Raw genomic sequence first — 22,971 nt, 5'->3', positions numbered from 1 at the left:
TTTCTTTTTTTTGAACAAACTCTCTTATCTTCAACCCTACTCCCTTTTACCCACAAACTGAAAAAAAAAACAAATCAGAAACAAAACTGTTATAACAAAATCAGACAAAACTAATTCTTATAGGATCCATGTCTGAAAATATATATCTTATTCTACATTTTGAGTCCATCCTCATTCTCTCAGAAGGTGGGCAACATATTTCATGATTGGTTCTCTAGAATGATACTGGTCATTGCATTGATCGGGGTTTAAAGCTGTTTTTCTTTACACTGTTCTCGTGGTTCTTCTCATTTCAATCTTCATCAGTTTATAAAAGTCCTCAAAATGGTTCCCTTTTATAATATGATAGTATAAGTTGCTTTCCTGGTTTTGCTTACTTCACTACATCAGCTCATACAAATCTTGTCACTGAGAAGAATTAAAATCAATTCTATTCTGCATTAGAGACACAAATGTTTTGTGAAAGAGATTGGAAAGTGTCTTTCCCCCCCCCCCCCCTTTAAAACAGATATATTCTTTACTCATTTTTGGATCAATGAACCTACAAGTCATATCTATGGCATTGAACCAAAAAAACTCAGAAGCAGCTAAAACTTGGGGGGTGGGAAGTCTTATTCTTAGCATTGTGGAGCATAAAAACCCAATAAGATAAATTGAAATAAAGGCTCCTATTGAGAAAATGTGAAAATTTTTAATGCTTTTTCATGACTGATTTGAATATTATGGAAATTACCTGAAGCTAAAGCCAAAGGAAAAAAACAAGTAAATTCATTTAACAAGTAGAACAATTAAATCTAAGTTTAAAGAGTAGCAATAACCTTAAAGATCTATATTTGAATTGATAATTAATTTAGGGGCAGGCATGCCCCAGTTTTTAGGGTACTCTCACCAAAAGACTAAGATTAATAGCAGCAAATGGGAAGCAATCATATTAATGCTACAAAGGGTGTAAGGATCAACTGTGTGGAAAATACAGAGACAAGTGACAAAGAGTAGGGATACTAAGGCAGATGACATGGGAATGGGAGGATAAGAAGGGAAGGGAGGCGGGCAGCACGAGAAAGAGGATTGAGAAGGGATGAATAAATGAGCACTTGGACAACATAGACTCTTGGGAAATGGAAGAATTATGTATGTATGTGGGGGTTTGTGATTTTGCTGACTTTTTGTGGTCCAATTTGGGGTTTTCCTGGTAAAGACACCAGAATGGTTTGACACTTCCTTCTTCAGCTTATTTTATAGGTGAGGAAACTGAGGGAAAAGCAAGGTTAAATGACTTGGACAGGATCACATAACTATTAAGTATCTGAGACTAGATTTGAACTCAGAAGATGAGTCTTCCTGCATCTAGGCACTACACTCTCTCCATCTGCCACTTAGCTGTTCATTATGTGATTATAGGCAAATCATTCATTCTGTTAATGACTTAGGCAATCCTGTCAGATGATAAATTACAGACAAGTTGCTGATCTTTGTTGGAGGGAGTTCCTCATACAAATGAGGATTATTGCTCTACATCTGGAAGTAATCTCAAAGACCAACTAGTCCAACCCCTTCTTTCTAGATGAGGAAGCCAAGTCCTAAAGAACTGAAATGGTTTCTACAAGCTCATATAGGTAGTTATTGTCAGAAGCAGATTTGAATCCCAGTACTCTATTTCTAGAACCAGTGTTCTTTCCACTGTACCTCAGTGCCATGATAAAAGCAAAGGATTTACTAGAGCTTGGGCTCCACTGGCAAAGCTACTGACAATTTGAGTCATCACTGTGCTATACTGAGGTATTGGAGGAGGACTTGAGAATTCATTCCTTGCAAGGCATAACTGCTATTAAGAAGGCAGATGAACAGCACTTCATAATTGTTTTATTACACTGTCACTTGAGACTTCATTCATCTTTCACCTCTCTAAGGCTCACAAATATAATTACAGTGTACAAGACAGTATACAATCCGGACATAATTCAGTTAGTTACTGGGTTATAGGGCTGCTGGGTCACAAAATAGTGTGATACTTGGAGTCCAGAAGATCTGAGTTTAAATTCAACCTCTGTTTGCCTCAATTCTCTCAACTGTAGAAATGTAGATTAAAAACAACACCAATTTCTCAGAATTATTGTGAGAATAAAGAGAGAATATTTGTGGCACACAGTAAGCACTATTTAATTGCTTATTCCATTTAGCTTATATTCTGGGGGGATCCATGCTTTTTCTTGTTCAAAACTCGGTGCAATTCCATCTTGTATGTGAAGCTTTTCATGGAGTTCACCCAGCTTTTTAGCACCCTCCTTCTCTTGTTACATTGAAATCTTTTATGTATACTTTATGTATAGATATATTACATATACTGTATTCCCCCATAGAATGCAAAATTCTTGAAAGGAGGAACTGCTTCTTTTTTTGTCATTGTATCCTCAGTCTTGCATAGTACTTGGCACATAGTAGTTACTTAATAAATGTTTAGTTGATTATTAACTTCTATTCACTACGAATTGCTGCTGTGCCAGGAATCCCTTCTTGTCCTATGTTGAGATGAGTGGGAAGAGAGCAGTGAGGGTGAATTCCCTCATATTCTTGGGAATGGAGTATGGAGAGGGAACTGGAAGATTCCTCTCTAAAGGTTACTGATTCAAGATAAAAGGGAAGGAGCAATTCCTGCTCTATCTGAGCAGTGGAGGAGATATATAGGAAGGATGTTCTTTCATGGTGGAAGATATATTCTTGGTAGGAGTTCCATTTGGTACTTGAGATAGAGTTTTCTATTGAAACAGCATGAAACTAACTTACAATGTAGCAAATCACAGTACTAATGGTTGAAGGGATATTGTTTAATGCAGTAGTGTCAAACCTTGATTCAGGGTCATTAAATTACACATAAGGATCCCCGCAGACAGGGTATTGATCTAGGAAACCACATATTAATATTATCTATGTTTTATCGTATTTTTATTTATTTTTAAAATTACTTCCCCAATACATTTTAATTTGTTTTGGGCTATATCCAGGAGGGGTTTGAATATGGAGCACAAGTCATATGTTTGACATCTCTAATGTAGTAGAAGGGGTAGCTAGGTGGTGCCACAGTGCATAGAATGTTGTATCTAGAGTCAGGAAGTCTCATCTGGCTGAGTTCAAATCTAGTCTCAGACACTTACTGACTGTGTAATCCTGGGCAAATCATTTTATCCTGTTTGTCTCAGTTTTCTCATCTGAAAAATGGACCAGAGAAGGAAATGACAAATTACCCTGTTATCTTTGCAAGAAAACTCCAAATGGCTTATTGAAGAGTTGGACCTGAATGAACAACAAAAACAATAATTTAGTGAAAAAAAATTATGCTGGATTTGGAATTAGGATGTGTTAGTTCTATTCCTGGTTCTACCACTTATTAACTATATGAATGTGGTCTAGTCATTTCCTTCACTGAGCTTCAGTTTCATCATCTGTAAAATGGGGATAATAAATTTTTTTCTATTTTTCAGGGCTGTTAGGAGGAATATATTTTGTAAAATTTGAAGAGATTTAGTATTGTATGTACAAAATTTAAGAGTTGGTTATCTCAGTGGCAAATCTTATAGAAAGGAAAGCCCCACTATAACATATTTGAAAAATGGTCATCTAGACTCTGCTTGAAAACCTCCAAAGAGGGAAAAACCACCATCCCTTGAAGTGACTCATTCTAATTTCAGACAACTTTGATTATTAGATAATTTCTACTGATATTAAGCCTGACTTTGTCTCTTTGCAATTTATGCCCATTCTCCTGATTCTGCCTTGTGTGGCTGAACAGAATGAGTCTGATCCCTCTTTCACAGGACAGTTCTTCACATACTTAAAGAAAGCTATCATGTCCTCTGAGGCGTCATTCTCCAGGCTAAATATGACCCGTTCCTTCAGCTGCTCCTCATATGACATTGACTCAAAGCTCTTGTCATTCCCACTCTCTTTCCTATTCATATTCTCCGACTTATCAATGTCTTTCTTAAATTGTGGTGCCCAAAAATAAACATGAGACTGCAGATGAGGTCTGATGAGGGCAGACTACAAAAGAACCTCCTTCTTCCTGGAAGTTGGCTCTTAATGCAGCATGAGATTGCATCAGCCTTTCTGGCTGCCACTTCACACTTATTGACTCATTTTGAGATGGCAGATTGCTAAAACTTTCAGATCATTTTCAGAAAGACTCTTGTCTAACCATGCCTCCCACATCTTATACTTTTGAAGTTTTTTTTAATCCAAATGTAAGATGTTTTTATTCCTATTGAATTTCATCTTATTAGATTTAGCTCAATGCTAGCCGCTCAACATACTTTTGGAGCCCTACTCTTATCATCCACTCTGTTAGCTATCCCTTCCAGATTTAATCAAATTATTGATAAAAATTTTAAAAGCACAGGTTCACAGGAGAACATTATATACAGCAATAGCAAAATTATATGATGGATGTGGTCTTTTTAACAGTGAGGTGATTCAGGCCAGTTCCGATGGTCTTGTTATGAAGAAAGCTATCTGCACTTAAAGAGAAAACAGTGGGGACTGAGTGTGGATCACAACATAATATTTTCACTTTTTTGTTGCTGTTTGCTTACATTTTGGTTTATTTCTTATTTTCCCCCTTTTGATGTGATTTTTCTTATGCAGCACAATAATTGCGGAAATATGTATAGAAGAACAGCACATTTAACATATGCTGGATTATGAGCCATCTAGGGAAGGAGTTGGGGGGGAACAGGGAAGAAAAAAATTTGGAATGCAAGGTTTTCTAAAGGTGAACGTTGAAAATTATCCATACATATGTTTTGAAAATAAAAAGCTTTAATTTTTTTAAAAAGCACATGTTCAAACACTGATTATTGAAGTCCTCTATTGGTCCTTTAATTATATTGTTGGCATGTGTATATGTATGGATTCACAGTAATAGTCCCCATCTCTGGCAAAAAAAAAAAAAAAAAAAAGGAAGGAGGCACATTTCTCAACTCTTTTCATGGTTTTTTGTCACAATGTTAACAATTTTTTAAAGATGGAATTAAAGTATTGTTTTTTCAAGTTAGCTTCTATATACACATCCTATGATAATCTTTCCCTGCAATTTTTATTTTTCCCTTAAATCATTTGGGGACATCTTTCTATGGTTCCATGCTCTTTTGGGGTATCTATAGGATCCTCTGCCTGATAAGATGCTGCTTCATTTTCCCTGGTCTTACACTGTTTATTTATAAATGTCTGGGACTTCCGGCCAAGATGGCGGCGTGGAGGCAGACAGCTGCTTGAGTTCCTCGTATTCTCTCAGAACTTACTTCATGACAAGCCTCTGACTTAATGCTTGACCCAGAAAGAAATCCACAAATTATCACCAAGAGAAGACATCCTTGAAAGTCGCCAGAAAAGGTCTGTGTTTGTTCGGGGGAGGGTCAATCAGACTGGGCGCAGACTGAGGGCAGACAGCCAGAGCAAGACAGGCAGCTCACACAGCTCAGACCTGAGGGGGAGGGGTGTGATCTCTGCTGTTTCTGTGAAAGGGCTTTTGCCCCAGTGTGGATGCTCCGTTTTGGCAGCAAGCCAGGAGCGGTGGAGAGGGTGTAAACACCGGAGGTGAAGATTAAAACCCCAGAAAGCCAGCGTCTCTCAGAGCCCGGCCACCCCCAACCCCCACCTGGACTGACTCGGTGCGTTCTCAGAGCCTCAGAGCGCAGACTCAGTACAGTCATTGCTGTTCTGTTAGTGGCTCTCTGCTGCCCTACCCCCAGTCTGTAGAGGAAGCCCATTAATAACATCCAGCCCTATCCCCCGCAAAACAGACCAATTGTTTCTCTTGTCAGTTTGTTTTCTTTGATTCCTACTCTGACAAAATGAACAAAAAATTCAAAAGGGCTCTAACCATTGACAGCTTCTGTGTGGAGAGGGAGCAGACTTCAAATGCTGAGGAGACTAGGAACAGACTGTCCCCAGATGTATCCCCTGGGAGGGATATAAGCTGCTCCTCAATACAAAAGAACCTCATAGAGGAAATCAAAAAGGCTCTCACAAGAGAGCTGGAAGAGAAATGGGAAAAGGAAAGGGAAGCTTGGCAAGAGAGCCTGGAGAAGTCATCCCATGCATTCAAAGACAGAATGGATAAAGAAATCAAATCATTGAGAAACAAGATTAGTGAGCTGGAAAAGGTAAACAACTCCAAGGAAAACAGGATTAGTGAGCTGGAAAAGGTAAACAACTCCAAGGAAAACAGGATTAGAGAGCTGGAAAAAGAAATCAGCTCTCAAAAAAATAAAATGGATAAAATGGAAAAAAATTCCATAGAAGATAAAAACTCAATTGGACAATTACAAAGAGATATAAAAAAAGTGAGTGAAGAAAATACATCATTGAAAATTAGACTGGAACAAGTAGAAATGAATGACTCAAGGAGAAACCAAGAGGGAGTCAAGCAAAACCAGAGAAATGAAACAATTGAAAAGACTGTCAAGTACCTTACCAGAAAGACAACAGACCTGGAAAACAGATCCAGGAGAGACAATTTGAGAATAATCGGACTCCCTGAAAAATGGGAGGAAAAAAAGAGCTTGGACACCATTTTCGAGGAAATTATCAAAGAGAACTGCCCAGACGTTTTGGAAACAGAGGGTAAAATAGACATTGAGAAAATTCATCGATCACCTACTGAAAGGGACCCTAAAATCAAAACGCCAAGAAATATAGTGGCCAAGTTCAAGAACCATCAGACAAAGGAAAAGATATTGGAAGCTGCTAGAAAAAAACAATTCAGATATGGAGGATCCACAATAAGGATAACACAGGATCTAGCAGCATCCACATTAAAAGAACGCAGGGCCTGGAACATGATATTCCGAAAGGCTAAGGAACTTGGTATGCAGCCAAGAATAACTTACCCAGCAAGAATGAGCATCGTTTTCCAGGGAAGAAGATGGACATTTAACGAAATAAATGAATTCCATCTATTTTTGATGAAAAAACCAGACCTACATAAGAGGTTTGATCTTCAAATACAGAACTCAAGAGACTTCTAAAAAAGGTAAAAAGAAATCTTGAGAACTATACTTCTGTCAAAAAATATGTAAAGAACATATGTACAATTTGTACTAGAAACTAGAGGTGGAAAGGAGATTATATCATAAAAAAGTATAAAGTGGTGGTACTACATCTCATGAAGAGGCAAAGGTAACCTATTATATCTGAGAGAAAGAAAGGAGGGAGATGAACATAGCGTGTATCAATAGACATATTCGATTTATGGTGAAACTTCTTCCACTTCATTGAAAAGTGAAAGGGAAGGAGTAAGCTAAGGGGAAGGGAATACAGTAATTTCGAGGAAAAGGGGTAAAATAAGGGGAGGATCTTTAAGGTGGGGGAGGGATCCTAAAAAGGGAGGGCTGTGAAAAGCAAGTGGTGTTTACCAGTTTAATACTGGATAGGAGGGTAAAAGGGAAGGAAAGGGGAAAAGCATAAGCAGGGGTTAATAGGATGGCAAGCAATATAGAATTAGTCCTTCTAACCATAAATGTGAATGGGGCAAACTGCCTCATAAAGAGGAAGCAGATAGCAGACTGGATTAAAAGTCAGAATCCTACTATATGTTGTTTACAGGAAACACACCTGAAACAGGATGAGACATTCAAACTAAAAGTAAAAGGGTGGAGCAGAATCTATTATGCTTCAGGCAAAACCAAAAAAGCAGGAGTAGCCATCCTCATCTCAGATCAAGCAAAAACAAAAATTGATCTAATTATAAGAGATAAGGAAGGGCATTATATCCTGCTAAAGGGAAGCATCAATAGTGAAGCAGTATCAATATTAAACATGTATGCACCAAGTGGTGCAGCATCTAAATTCTTAAAAGAGAAATTAAGAGAGCTGCAAGAGGAAATAGATAGCAAAACTATAATAGCGGGAGATCTCAACCTTGCACTATCAGAATTAGATAAATCAAACCACAAAATAAATAAGAAAGAAGTCAAAGAGGTAAATAGAATACTAGAAAAGTTTGATATGATAGATCTTTGGCGAAAGCTAAATGGAGACAGAAAGGAATATACTTTCTTCTCAGCAGTTCATGGAACCTATACAAAAATTGATCATATACTAGGGCATAAAAACCTCAAAATCAAATGCAGTAAGGCAGAAATAGTAAATGCATCCTTTTCAGACCATAATGCAATCAAAATAACATTTAATAAAAAGCCAGGGGAAAATAGACCAAAAAATAATTGGAAACTAAATAATCTTATACTAAAGAATGATTGGGTAAAACAGCAAATCATAGACATAATTAATAACTTCACCCAAGAAAATGACAATAATGAGACATCATACCAAAATGTGTGGGATACAGCCAAAGCAGTAATTAGGGGAAGTTTTATATCTCTACAGGCCTACTTGCATAAAATAGAGAAAGAGAGGGCCAACGAATTGGGTTTACAACTAAAATTGCTAGAAAAGGAACAAATTAAAAACCCTCAGACAAACACAAAACTTGAAATTCAAAAAATAAAAGGTGAGATTAATAAAATTGAAAGTAAAAAAACTATTGAATTAATTAATAAAACTAAGAGTTGGTTTTATGAAAAAACCAACAAAATAGACAAACCCTTAGTAAACCTGATTAAAAAAAGGAAAGAGAAAAAGCAAATTGATAGTCTTGAAAATGAAAAGGGTGAACTCACCACTAATGAAGAGGAAATTAGAACAATAGTTAGGAGCTATTTCGCTCAACTTTATGCCGATAAATTCGATAACTTAAATGAAATGGAAGAATACCTTCAAAAATATAGCTTGCCCAGATTAACAGAGGAAGAAGTAAGTAGTCTAAATAGTCCCATCTCAGAAAAAGAAATAGACCAAGCTATTAACCAACTTCCTAAGAAAAAGTCCCCAGGACCAGATGGATTTACAGGTGAATTCTACCAAACATTTAAAGAACAACTAACTCCAATGCTATGTAAACTATTTGAAAAAATAGGGATTGAAGGAGTCCTACCAAATTCCTTCTATGACACAGACATGGTACTGATACCTAAACCAGGTAGATCGAAAACTGAGAAAGAAAACTATAGACCAATTTCCTTAATGAATATTGATGCTAAAATCTTAAATAAGATATTAGCAAATAGACTTCAGAAAATCATCCCCAGGATAATACACTATGACCAAGTGGGATTTATACCAGGAATGCAGGGCTGGTTTAATATTAGGAAAACTATTAATATAATTGACCATATTAATAATCAAATTAATAAAAACCATATGATCATCTCAATAGATGCAGAAAAGGCATTTGATAAAATCCAACATCCATTCCTACTAAAAACGCTTGAGAGTATAGGAATAAATGGACTATTCCTTAAAATAATAAGGAGCATATATTTAAAACCTTCAGTAAACATCATATGTAATGGTGATAAACTAGAACCTTTCCCTGTAAGATCAGGAGTGAAACAAGGTTGCCCACTATCACCATTACTATTCAATATAGTACTAGAAACTCTAGCCTTGGCAATAAGAGCCGAGAAAGAGATCCAAGGAATTAGAGTAGGAAATGAAGAAATCAAATTGTCACTTTTCGCAGATGACATGATGGTATACTTAGAGAACCCCAAAGACTCTGCTAAAAAGCTATTAGAAATAATTCAGAATTTTAGCAAAGTCGCAGGATACAAAATAAATCCACATAAATCCTCAGGATTTTTATACATTACCAACACAATCCAACAGCAAGAGATACAAAGAGAAATTCCATTCAAAATAACAGTCGATAGTATCAAATATTTGGGAATATATCTACCAAAGGAGAGTCAGGAATTATATGAGCAAAATTACAAAACACTTGCCACAAAAATAAAGTCAGATTTAAATAATTGGAAAGACATTCAATGTTCTTGGATAGGCCGAGCGAATATAGTAAAGATGACAATACTCCCCAAACTAATCTATTTATTTAGTGCTATACCAATCAGACTCCCAAGAAACTATTTTAATGACCTAGAAAAAATAACAACAAAATTCATATGGAAGAATAAAAGGTCGAGAATTGCAAGGGAACTAATGAAAAAAAAGTCAGAGGAAGGTGGTCTAAGTGTACCTGATTTAAAGCTATATTATAAAGCAACAGTCACCAAAACCATTTGGTATTGGCTAAGAAATAGACTAGTTGATCAGTGGCATAGGTTAGGTTCACAGGACAAGATAGTGAATAAAAATAGCAATCTAATCTTTGACAAACCCAAAGATCCCAAATTTTGGGATAAGAATTCATTATTTGACAAAAACTGCTGGGAAAACTGGAAATTAGTATGGCAGAAACTAGGAATGGACCCACATTTAACACCACATACTAAGATTAGATCAAAATGGGTCCAAGATTTAGGCATAAAGAACGAAATCATAAATAAATTGGAGGAACATGGGATGGTTTACCTCTCAGACTTGTGGAGGAGGAAGGAGTTTGTGTCCAAGGGAGAACTAGAGACCATTATTGATCACAAAATAGAACATTTTGATTACACCAAATTAAAAAGTTTCTGCACAAACAAAACTAATGCAAACAAGATTAGAAGGGAAGTAACAAATTGGGAAAAAATTTTTACAGTTAAAGGTTCTGATAAAGGCCTCATCTCCAAAATATACAGAGAATTGACTTTAATTTATAAGAAATCAAGCCATTCTCCAATTGATAAATGGTCAAAGGATATGAACAGACAATTTTCAGATGATGAAATTAAAACTATTTCCACTCATATGAAAGAGTGTTCCAAATCACTATTGATCAGAGAAATGCAAATTAAGACAACTCTGAGGTATCATTACACACCTGTCAGATTGGCTAAGATGACAGGAACAAATAACGATGAATGTTGGAGGGGCTGTGGGAAAACTGGGACACTGATGCATTGTTGGTGGAGTTGTGAAAGAATCCAACCATTCTGGAGAGCAATCTGGAATTATGCCCAAAAAGTTATCAAAATGTGCATACCCTTTGACCCAGCCATACTACTACTGGGCTTATACCCCAAGGAACTACTAGAGAAGGGAAAGGGTCCTGTATGTGCCAAAATGTTTGTGGCAGCCCTTTTCATAGTGGCTAGAAGCTGGAAGATGAATGGATGTCCATCAATTGGAGAATGGTTGGGTAAACTATGGTATATGAATGTTATGGAATATTATTGTTCTATAAGAAATGACCAACAGGAGAAATACAGAGAGGCTTGGAGAGACTTACATCAACTGATGCTGAGTGAAACGAGCAGAACCAGAATATCATTATACACTTCAACAATGATACTGTATGAGGATGTATGCTGATGGAAGTGGATTTCTTCAACATAGAGAAGAGCTAATCCAATTCCAACTTATTAATGATGGACAGAACCAGCTACATCCAGAAAAGGAACACTGGGAAATGAATGTAAACTGTTATTTTTACCTTCTGAATCCAATTCTTCCTGTGCAACAAAAAATTCGGTTCTACACACATATATTGTATCTAGAATATACTGTAATATATTTAACATATATAAGACTGCTTGTCATCTGGGGGAGGGGGTTGGGGGAGGAAGGGAAAAAATCTGAATAGAAGTAAGTGCAAGGGATAATGTTGTAAAAAATTACCCATGCATATGTACTGTCAAAAAATGTTATAATTATAAAATAAAATAAAAAATTAAAAAAAAAAAATGTCTGTGCTCATTTGTCTGGAGACCCCTCCTATTAATAATATTTTTCCCATTGATTTATTTGCTTGGACTGATAATTTTTAACTAAATTTTCTTCCTTTTGAGATCTTTGGTAATTTCAGTCTTTTACAATTTATATTCTTTTGCCTCTTACTTTCTGACTCCTTGGGGCTGGTCCTTAAAACTGTTTCAGCTTTCTGTGCTGCACAATTAATGTTTCACTGGCCTTCAAGTGACTTCTGAGGGGAGAGGGGGACAGAACTGACTACAGATCAGTTTCCCTTGTTTTGAAGCTCATGAACCCAGGCATTGAAGTTTTATTCTATTCAATTCTTTCTGTTTCTCAGTTCTCTAGCTAAGCACCTTTGCAGCGTAGAACAATGTTTCCATTAGAATAGATTCCTGGCTTTTGACTTTTTTGAAGTGGTGCACAGAGAGAGAGAGAGAGGAGTTGAGCTCCATTGCAAGCCCAAAGCACTGCCAGAATATGGTGGCCATTGGGGGAAAGGAGCTGAATGAATATGTTAAGGATATGGTATGATCCTTCTCTGCTATTAATTAACACATTAGGATTCTTGGTTTCTTGGACCTTGGAGACAACTGAAATTGAATTTTATTTTCTTGTGCATGATCCTTTTTTTTTTTTTTTTTGAGGGGGGGAAGGTTTAAAGGGTTATGGATGAGAATTGGAGAAAGTATCTCTATCTTAATTGGTCACAGAAACCAGAAGTCAACATACCCATTTAATTTAATGAAAATTGAAGAGACTTTTTCCAATAATGCAAATTCCAAAAATTTAATTTTTTTCTTTCTTTTCTACTTTTATTTTTTTCTAATTAAGAAGTATTTCTTTTTCTCTCCCTCTCATTTCTTCCCCCACTGAAAAAAAGAAAAAAAAAATCCCTGTTTTAAAAAAATATGCACAGTGAAGCAAAACAAAATCACATTGATTACATCTCAACAACTTATCTCATTTGAACCTAATACTTTTCTGTTAGGCAATGGATAGGGACATCCTCTATTTTAAGTTTTCTGGAACTGGGATTGGTCATTGAATCAGAATTCTTAAGTCTTTCAAAGTTGTTTCTACTTATAATGTTGTTGTTATTATACAAATTGCTTTCTTGATTCTGTTCATTTCACTCTGTATCAGCTTACACAAGTCTTCCCAGATATCTCCAGAACTGCTTTTTTATTTTTAAATTTTTTTAATAATAGTTCAGAACTGCTTCTTTCATAACTTTTTATGGTAGTAGGAAAGAGTCAGTGATCAACACACATAGTTGATCTAGTATCTCATTCATAAAAATAAACTGAAATTTAATTTTGTTTTCTTTTTTGAAAAATGCTTAAACTGTCCCACTCATCTGCTTTTCAAATAAAGAACGGAGAGCTTAAAATGCTACTCAATAAACTAGTAAAATGCTATTCAATAAACTAGTAAATCATGAAGCTATGGACTTACCTTACTTCTAAATGGTTGCAAATTAAAGAAGATGGATCAAGTGCCAAAAGAGAAGGAAGGAGACAAAAAAGTGAGGTGATGAGATGGTTAAAACAAACACAAAACACCTTGTCAACATATTCTTGGGGCTGAGGGAAACTGCCTACTTGTGGAAGGAGAGGGAAGAAATCTACATGGGCAATGAAGTGACCATAAATTAAAGGCTAGATCAAGTCAGAAATCATTATTTTTGGGACTGAGAAGAATCCAGGAATCAATCAATGCACCAGAACAATGATTTATAGCCAGGGAGGTCTTCACAATATCATGAGACAAACTACTAGGGGAATACTAGTGAAGTTGCCATTGGACACAACCAGGCTCCACAACATTTTGAGTTTTTTTTTAATAGTTACAGCATGTTTCCTGCTGAGTCAGTAGCATGATTATAAGCTGGTTTTTACCTTGACATTGCCTCCCTGCATAGATCATACATTCGGACCCTGAGAGACAAAGATATTGCTAATCATAACTCTTTAGAGGGGGAAAGGAGAAATATCCAATATCAAAAATAAAAAAAGATGGAATCATTGAATTTGAGAATAGGAAAGGATCTCAATAGCTATGTAGCCTAGTTCAAATTGCTTAAAAATGTATATTTGATCTTTGCTTAAAGACTTCCAAGAAAAAAACATCACCTTCCAAAGAGGGCCATTCATTTCATTGGTGAACTAATCTAATTTCTAAGAAGTTTTTCCTGACAAAAGACCTGAATGTGCTCTGAAATTTTCACCTATTGCTTATTTGTTCCTTTATCTGCCTTCTCTATACACACACACACACACACACACACACACACACACTCATAAATTACAAAAAATATTCTAATTACTATTCAAATCCTGGAAGCACCAGAATGCTTAAAATTCTTGTTGCCCCTCATTTTTAATGGATAAAAAAGACAAACTTCTGGTAAAAATAAGATATCTTATGTTGTTAGCAAAAAAAGGTCTACTTTCTTGAGACACATAAAACTAAGGAGGAATGGGTAGAATTTACAAAAAGAAAAATTGGGGGTTGTCAGGAAAACCTTTTTAAAAACTAGAAGGCTTCTAAGGCCCCTGAAGGGGCCTATGACTCGAGGCTTTTTAGGACATCAACTTCTTAAAGCTACATTACACTTTTTGCAATTATAGACATAACTGGAATTGCTTCTAGGTACTTGCCAAATGAAATTGATCCAGAGCCAAATCTAAAATAGGACTAATTTTCTTCTCTCTTTCTCCTTCCCATGATTTTTCCACTTCTGTCAAGGCCACCATACTCCTGAGTCACTTCAGTCAGAAACCTTTGAGTCATCTTTGATTCTACCCTCCCCCCTTTCTCTTCCTCTCTCTCCAAATTTAATCAGTTATTATATGTTGTTATTTCCATTGCCAAAGCATTTCTTTTATCTTTTCAATTCCTAATGCAACCTGTCTTATTCAGGAGCTCTCATTTTAACTGACTTAGATTACTATAATAGCTTTCTCCCTAGTCTGTCCACTTCCTGTCTATTCCATTTCCAATCCATCCTTCAATGCATTGCCTCAGTAATTTTGCTAATGTACTCACTATGATCATCTCACTCCTTTACTCAGAAAATTTTAGTTGTTCTTTATTAGCTACTGATAGAATCAGGAGTTTATAAAGCATTAACACCTGAGTTCCTCCATTATCTGGCTCTAACCTACTGTATTCTCAAATGTACATACCTTCATTTATTCTGTTATAACCAAAGTGGACTATTCACCAATCTTTACTGTCATCTGCTGTCTTCTCCTGCTCTTGTGCTTTTGTTCCTGTCATTTCCAAAACCTGGAATGAACTCTTTCCACTTTTAATTCCATCTTTCCATTCATTCAAGAAAACCTTTCCCTGATATTACCCATCCTATCTCCCAATGTTAAAACCCCTTCTGAAATTTCTTATAGAACGTTGTCTGTATTTGCTGTATATAACACATCTCATCTTCCCTTGTACCATACCTTTGCTTATATATGATTTTCCCCCTAATTTAAGTGAAATCTCCTTGCAAAGAATGTCAATGTCATCTCTATTTCTCTAGCTATAATGCCTAACACTCTGCTTAGAACAACTTTTTTATACTGGCTCTAAACTTTTATGGGAATAGGGGACTCCTAAATGAAAATTTTTCTCTAATAGTATAGATCAAAATCTGTTTTGTAGCTTATATTTTTAGAGTTACGTGGAGCACTGAGTTTAAGCAACCTGTCCAAGGTCACATAATTAATGTGTGACAGAGAAAAGACTTGAAACCAGGTCTTATTAACCATTCAATACACCACATTGCCCTGCACATAGTAGATGCTAACCAATGCTTGTTGGATTGAACTGAATCCAGTCTAGAGACTAAATGTTCCTTGCCTCTTTTCTAAATAAATCAGTGATTTGATTTACCTCCTGCTGTCATTTTGAAGCAATTCTTGTGTTGAGGCCAAAATTTCAATCATTTCCTCCACCCATAATGAGGATCTGACTAAACTCAGGGGAGAGAATGGGAAGATGAAAAGTTCTGACTTTAGCAACATTGTGTACTATTGGGTGGTATTTCTACAGGTGGGAGTACTTGGCAGGTAGCTTGATGGCACAGAAGACTGAAACTAGAGTAAGGAAGATCTAAGTTCAAAGTTAGATGCAGATACTTACTGTATGACTATAGGCAAGTCACTTAAACCACTATTTGTCTCAGTTTCATCAACTATAAATTGGGGATAATAATAGCATCGACTTTTCAGGGTTGTGTGAGGATAAAATGAAATAATATTTGTAAATCATTTAGTACAGTTCCTGGCACACAATAGATACTTAATAAATTATTATTGTTATTATTATTACTGCCAATGTGAAGGAGAATTTAATTAAAATGGTGGCAGGTATAGAAAGATATGTGTGTATATGTGAGAGGTTATGTGAGTGTGTGTGTATGTATGTATATATCTACATATGTATACATAAATATATTTTTAAACTGTAGCTTGCTTGAAAATGGTGGTGGGGATGAAAGGGGAAAAGAATAAAGTAAATAAGGTATACAGCAGAGAACCAAAGAAAAATTTACAAGGAAGAAAAGAAAAAATGGACATTCATGAATATGATTTCTTCTATATATATATATATATATATATATATATATATATATATATATATATATATATATATATATATATATACTTGATCTGGTAATTTGTTGTTATATATTTGAGTCCTCCTTGATGTTCTGCTGGGCACGACAATATTCTATTTTGTTTTGCTTTATTTTGTTTTGTATTTTTTCTGTTTTTCTTTTTTACTGTTTTTTTCAAATAAAATAAATTTTAAAAAGAAAATGTTAACAATTCAGATTAAACTTGAAAGTGTGCGCTCCATATTTTGGAAAGCCAGTTAGTTGTTGAACATTTATCAGAATGCCTCTGCTTACTCTCCAATGTGTTATACAGATTATGAATAGCATTTTTTTTTTTAACATTTGATTGACTTTCTTCCTTTCATGTCGAGTACCTTCTCATTTTGGCATGCTCTACCTGTTTAGAGCTAGAATCACTGGACTATAGCTCAGGGATGAATTGTACAATAAATGCTTTGGGAGGAGGGACAATCGGAGGGTTGTAAATTCTTATTTATAATGGGAAGTCAGACATATTAACTTGGTAGTAGAAGGGACTACTTTGGGATACTCATAAAGAAGGTGCCTGACAGAAAGAGAATTAATTGAACATCCTTTCAGAACCTCAGTTTCCCCTTCTGTAAAAAGAAGCAGCTAGATGATCCCCAAGATCCCTTCCAGCTCTAAGTCCTATGACACTGAACCTTCACTATCGCACAAAAAGACAGAAAGGGAATACTCTCTTACCTTCCACACTGACTAACCTGGAAGATAGATTCTAAGTGAATGAAATATGTCACAAGCACAGACTTGCTGCCCCTCCAGCTATACTTCTATGAGAAATAATTGCAGTTGCTAATATTAAATTTATTTTCCATTTTATTTGCAGGTTGAACTCAATGGAGGCTTTCCATTTATGTGACATCAGTTCAATCACTTATAACAAAAACATTGAGAGAATTATCTCCTCAATGGTTGCCCAGCTTTGCCATTTAATTATCTCAATGGAGAGAAGAGATGTGGAGAATGAAACATTTACTGGCTTAGGGACAATGGCAGAGGAGTTGGCAAAAGCCAGCAAACAACTGGCACATTTTGCAAAAAGGTAATATTTTCCCAAATTTAAACCCACTTATATGTCATTTGTCAAATCATTGGTGAGTTTTTTAGTGAAACCTTTGTTTAAGGTCTAATTCAACCTCAATATGTCCAAAAATTTATCAATTTTTTAGTTGCTGGAATTCCCTCTACTGATAATTATTATATTCAGTCCATACTAATAATTGATAATAGTTGACATTCATGAAGCACTTTAAAATTCTCAATATGCTTTACATATGTTATTCCATTCGATTCTCACTAATTACCTCACTAGTTAGATCAATTCCACTTTATGGTTAAGGGAACTGAAGTCAAAGAAGTTAAGGGCTTTATTATAGATACATAGCTAATAAATATAAGAAGCAAGATTTAAACCCAGGTCATGGGTAGATGTTTATTAGAATCAAGAAGACTCAAATTCAAATCCTGCCTTAGTAATTTACTAATTTACTTAGTAATTTACTGACTATGTAACTCTGAAAAAAAATAACTTAAAATCTTTCAGACTCAGTTTCCTTATCAATCCAAAGCAGATAACTACTAGCTACCTCACAAGATTTAACAAATGAGATATGGGTGAAGCATTTTAAAAACACTAAAAGTTATATAAATGTTAGCTTATTCCTGAATCTAAGTAGAGAATACTATGCCATTATGATTGTCTAATGAAGATTCTTGACCTTTTTCATGTCATGGGCTCCTCTGGCAATCTCTAAAGACTATGCATCCTTCTTTCAGATTAATGTTTTTAAATGCATGAAATAAAATACACAGAGTTACAAGGAAAACCAATTACATTAAAATTCAGTTCTCAAATGAATTGTAGAGGACCTTGAATGTCAGAGCAAGGAGTTTGTGTTTTGTCCTTTATAAATTATGGGATCTGATTGAAGGTGAACTAGGGAATTATCTGATTAGACTTTTGCCTTGGAAGGATGCTTTGACAGAAGTGTAAAGATTAGCCTGGAGAGAAAAAAAAACCTGGAGGCAGGGAGATCCACTAAAAGTCTAATCTAATATTGGTAACAAGTAAAGAGGAGAGTGGAAATGGGAATAGAAGAGGATACACACATGACCAGTAAGTGACTGGCAGAATTGATTATATTTGGCAACTCACTGGAGGAACAGGTAAAGGTTAGGGGAGAATCAAAGATGACTCAGGTTTCAAGCCTACGTGACTACTGCTGGCAATAAGAATAAAGTAATTGGAAGAGATAGGTTTTGTGGAGAAGATGTCTTCACCTTTGGATATATTTAATCTGAGGCATTCAATAAGATTTCCAGATGTAGAGATCTAAAAGGCAGTGGAAAATTTCAGACTAGGGAGAGGAGGTAATGGAGATGTAGATTTAGAAACAATTTTTATGTTATGTATCATAGACTGACAGAAGAGACCTCAGAGGAAATCTAATCCAAATCCCTAATTTTATGGGGGACAAAATTCAAGTCCTGAGAAGTTATTTACTCAAAGTCACACAAATACGAAGTGCCAAAGATGTAGGGACACAGATGATCTGAGACCAGACCTAATTTTCTTATACTATTATCATAATAAGACCAGCCAATGTGGCTAAGGGAAGAAATAGAAGTATAGGAGAAAAAGGCTGAGAACAAAATTTTCATAGATGCCTAGATTTGAGTAAAAGAAGAAAAGGAGAAAGAAAAACCAGCAAAGGAAACCAAGGAGCAGTCATATAGGTAGGAATAGCAGGAGAGATTAGTATTGTGGAAACCAGAAGATAAAAGAATGTCAAGAATGACATGATCAACTGTAAAATGTTTTAATAGCTCAAGGAAAATGAGGACAGAGATAGTTTTGAGTTGAATGGGGCTTCAGAGATGAATGATCCCTTTCTCATTAAATGGGAGGAAAAGAGAATACCCTTATTCTTAAAAGTTGAATAAAGTCAATGAACATATGTTTATAATTGGAGGAACAGCACAAAGAATTCTGGATTAGATCACTGATGACCTTGGAAAGGGTATCTTGAGTAGCTAAAGGTTCTCACTATCTGTGATATTAAGTAAATCATTTAAACTCTCCAAAACTCAGTAATTTCATCTGTAAAGTGAGATAGATTATCTCTAAGGTGCCACTAGTTCTAGGCATTCATGATTCAATCACTAGATAAGCCCTAAGGTCCCTTCCAGCAACATTCTATGGTCCATAATTCTGTAATTAATTTCAGGGAAGTTCTTACTTTGAGAAAGGGGCTGTTTAAAATTCATTTGTATGTCCCTAAGTGCATTAGGCATCACTAACCTCAGCTGAAATTCCTTACAGATTAACTTTGTGATGTAAAATTAATGCTGGAGAATTTAGCCTTATGTGACTTCCTCTCCAGACATTTCAATACAAACTGACTATTCTGCTGCACTGTGGGGTATTGGTACATTAATTATGAAGGGAATTATCCATCCTCCAGTCCATGATGAAACCATAAAACCTGCATCTCAGGGTACAATTACAAATAATTAATATTATACATTGGGTTCAAGCTCCATTAGGCTTTTAGAGAAACTCCTCAGAGAGTTCCCGGAGGCAAAATGGTAATAATCAGTACAGAGAAGAAGGAATTAAATGGCAAGGAACAGTCCAGGGAACTCTTTGTCATTACTTTTCCTATGCTTCAGGTATTAGGAAGAATTTGCAACTTCAGCATCTCTCAAGATTAGCTGACTGGCTCAGGCCTGGTTTTCCAGTAAATGTCCAGGGCAACATCTTAAGCTCTCTTATCTGGAGATGGGTCAAGGGGAGGATATTTATTAGCTATCATTTTTCAAACCCCCAATTAGCTCTATAGGAGGCTTTAATTTCAACAAGTGAAATCCTGATGAGGAGTTTCCCTGCACTGAGGCATTAGTTTCAGAAGACCTGAGTTCTAGGCCAGGTTCTGAAACTTTCTAGATATGTGATTATATATAAGCAACTCATATTTTCTCTCTCAGACTCAATTTTCTCATCTTCAATTGTGATTTATAGATATAGATATAGATATGGATACACACATATGCTCATAGCTTTGTTATAAGGAATTTTTTGTAAATTTCAAAGCACTAAATAATCATAAGATATTATTTTTAGGGGTATGGTGTTATGGGCCAGAACTCTGAACTTAACTTACAAGGTACTAAGTCAGTGGAATTGATAGAGACAATAGTTATCTAATTTAGCATGGATCAGTATGATTAATCCTACAAGGAGATGTTATGGACCAGAACTTGAAACAAGGTACTGAGTGGAATTGAGACAATGATTAAATCTAGCTTAGCATTGATTTAATCCTACAACAAATAATGATTTCCTAGTGATATAATGATTAGTTTGTACTCGGAGTGTAGCATATAAGCTAGAAGCCTCAGCCAGGGAGAGCCAGAGATTCAGAGACAAGCAGACAGAAGGCTGGAGGCTGAAGGCTGGAACACAAACCCTTGGACTCAGACAGATTCATCCCATCTCACATCATCTTGGTGGCAGGTTTTTCTCCTTTGGTTCTCCACTGAAACCAAGACTCCAGAAGGCCTCCAGAAAACTAGCTGAGCCCCAAGCGAAGGAATTAAGACTTTGAAGGAGACAATAAAGGATTTGTACTTGTGATTACTGAACTGAAACAAAGGCTGCTCCAGAGATCCCAAGAAAATCTCAACAGAGAATATTACATTTTAGAAAGAACATTACAGTATGGAAAATGTCAAGGAAGCATTTGTCTAGTATCTTTCCTGCAGACTGAGATCCTTGCAGAGGATCTATCTATGTAATGAGTGCTCTATGGGATAGAGCATATATCTTAAAGTTTTGGGATTCTCTTTTTATTTTTTTTTCACAATTACATGTAAAAACAATTTTTAACATTTATTTTTAAAATTTTGAGTTCTAAGTTCTCTCCTTCCCTCCCTCTCAGCCTGCCCCTCTTTAAGAAGACAAGCAATTTGCTACAGATTATACATGTGCAGTCATGCAAAAATATTTTCATATAAGCCATGTTGCAAAGGAAAAAAAAACAAAAGAAAAATAAAGCAAAAAAGGGTATTCTTTGATATACATTCAGACTCCATATATTATTTGAAGGATTCTTTTTATTAAAACTTTTTATTTTCAAAACATATGCATGGATAATTTTTCAGTATTGACCCTTGCAAAATCTTGTGTTCCAAGTTCCTCCCCTTTTCTCCCATCCCCTATTTAAAGGATTCTTATCTTTTTGTGTGTGCCACAGATGCCTTTGCCAGTCTCGTGGAATAATGTATTTTTAGAAGAATGTATTTTTAAGAATGCATAAAATAAAATGCATAGTATTACAAAGAAAATAAAGTGAAAATAAAATTGTAGTTTTTTTTCCTACTCCAAGTTTACAAACTATCTAAAAGATATCCATGGTACTCAGGTTCAGAATCTCTTTTTTAGTTACATATTTTTACTATGTTTCTTTAGTCTGACTCTAATCAGTATGTGGGCTAGACAAGGGGTTCTTAACTAGAGTCCATGGATCCCTTTGTGGATACATTTCAGCAGGTTTATGAACTTAGATAGGAAAAAAATGACATCTTTATTTTCACTAACTTCTAACTGAAATTTAACATTCCCTAATTATTTAAAAATATTTTTCTGATGAGTCCATAGACATTGCCAGACTTTACAGGGAGGATATTTACATCTTTAGTTAAAGGACTTTTTTTCACAATTAAATGTAAAAACAATTTTTAATATTTGCTTTTTGAAATTTTGAGTTCTAAATTCTGTCCTTCCCTCCCTCTCTGTCCTTCCCCCTCTTTGAAAAGACAAGCAATTTGCAGATTATATCTATGCAGTCATGCAAAAAAATAATTCCATATTAGCCATGGGTGGCATGGTTGGAACTGTAGTTTAGAAGAAGCACTTTGATGGCTGTATAGAGTGTGGATTGAAATGGGGAGACAGTTGAGACAGATAGATATACCAGCATGATAACTGCAATACTTGAGGCATGGGTCAAAAACAGCTTGTACCAAAGTGGAGAGTCAATTCCATCACCATATCAGGTACTATTCAATAGCTCATTATCATTAATGTTTAATAAGGTATTAACTAACAACTGAGTTGTTGGCAGATAAAGATTCAAGAACTGATTTGTCTTAAACATAATATGCTTAGTAATAGCATTAATAATATTCATTTACAAAGCACTTTATATTAATTGTTTCATTTACTATGTATAACAACCCATGAGCAAGCTGCTTCAGGCATTATCTCTACTTTACAGATAAGGAAACTGAGGCTGAGAGAGGTAGTATAATTAGTAAGAGTTAGAGTTAACATTTAAACTCAGGTCTCTACTGACTCCAAGTTTAATGTGTAAAAACTCTCTGAGTGTTGTATAAAAGGAGAGGTTAGCACTCCCCATGAGAAGGATGAAAGAGGTCCCACTGTCTTTTACAACATATTTATGATTAAGGCATTGCCAACTACTCTGTGGCACAAACTCTTTCATTACTTGCAGGGTCCCTTTCATTAATGGATTTCCTGTGTTAAAATAATACGGGTGTGACTAGAGAATATATAATTATTGAGATTCAGCCTATAAAAAAACCAAAATTTGTAT

At 35.5% G+C, this 22,971-nt stretch overlaps 1 protein-coding gene and 1 non-coding gene across 2 annotated transcripts in view; both read left to right on the top strand.

The window, feature by feature from the left end:
- The window catches only part of LOC141553289 (uncharacterized), a 71,357-nt gene that overhangs the window by 4,984 nt on the left and 43,402 nt on the right, over window positions 1–22,971 (top strand). Inside the window, exon 2 of the mRNA XM_074285044.1 lies at window positions 17,181–17,396. Coding sequence (XP_074141145.1) covers window positions 17,191–17,396 — 206 coding nt within the window. The 5' untranslated portion in view covers window positions 17,181–17,190. The remainder of the gene's footprint in view (window positions 1–17,180; window positions 17,397–22,971) is intronic.
- Window positions 22,740–22,864, top strand: LOC141559291 (U6atac minor spliceosomal RNA). Its single transcript, XR_012487350.1, has one exon. It is a non-coding gene; the product is annotated as a U6atac minor spliceosomal RNA (small nuclear RNA).

Source organism: Sminthopsis crassicaudata, chromosome 2 (assembly GCF_048593235.1).
Source record: "Sminthopsis crassicaudata isolate SCR6 chromosome 2, ASM4859323v1, whole genome shotgun sequence".
Classification (NCBI taxonomy): Eukaryota; Metazoa; Chordata; class Mammalia; order Dasyuromorphia; family Dasyuridae; genus Sminthopsis; species Sminthopsis crassicaudata.
This window is presented reverse-complemented; position numbering and strand designations above follow the sequence as displayed.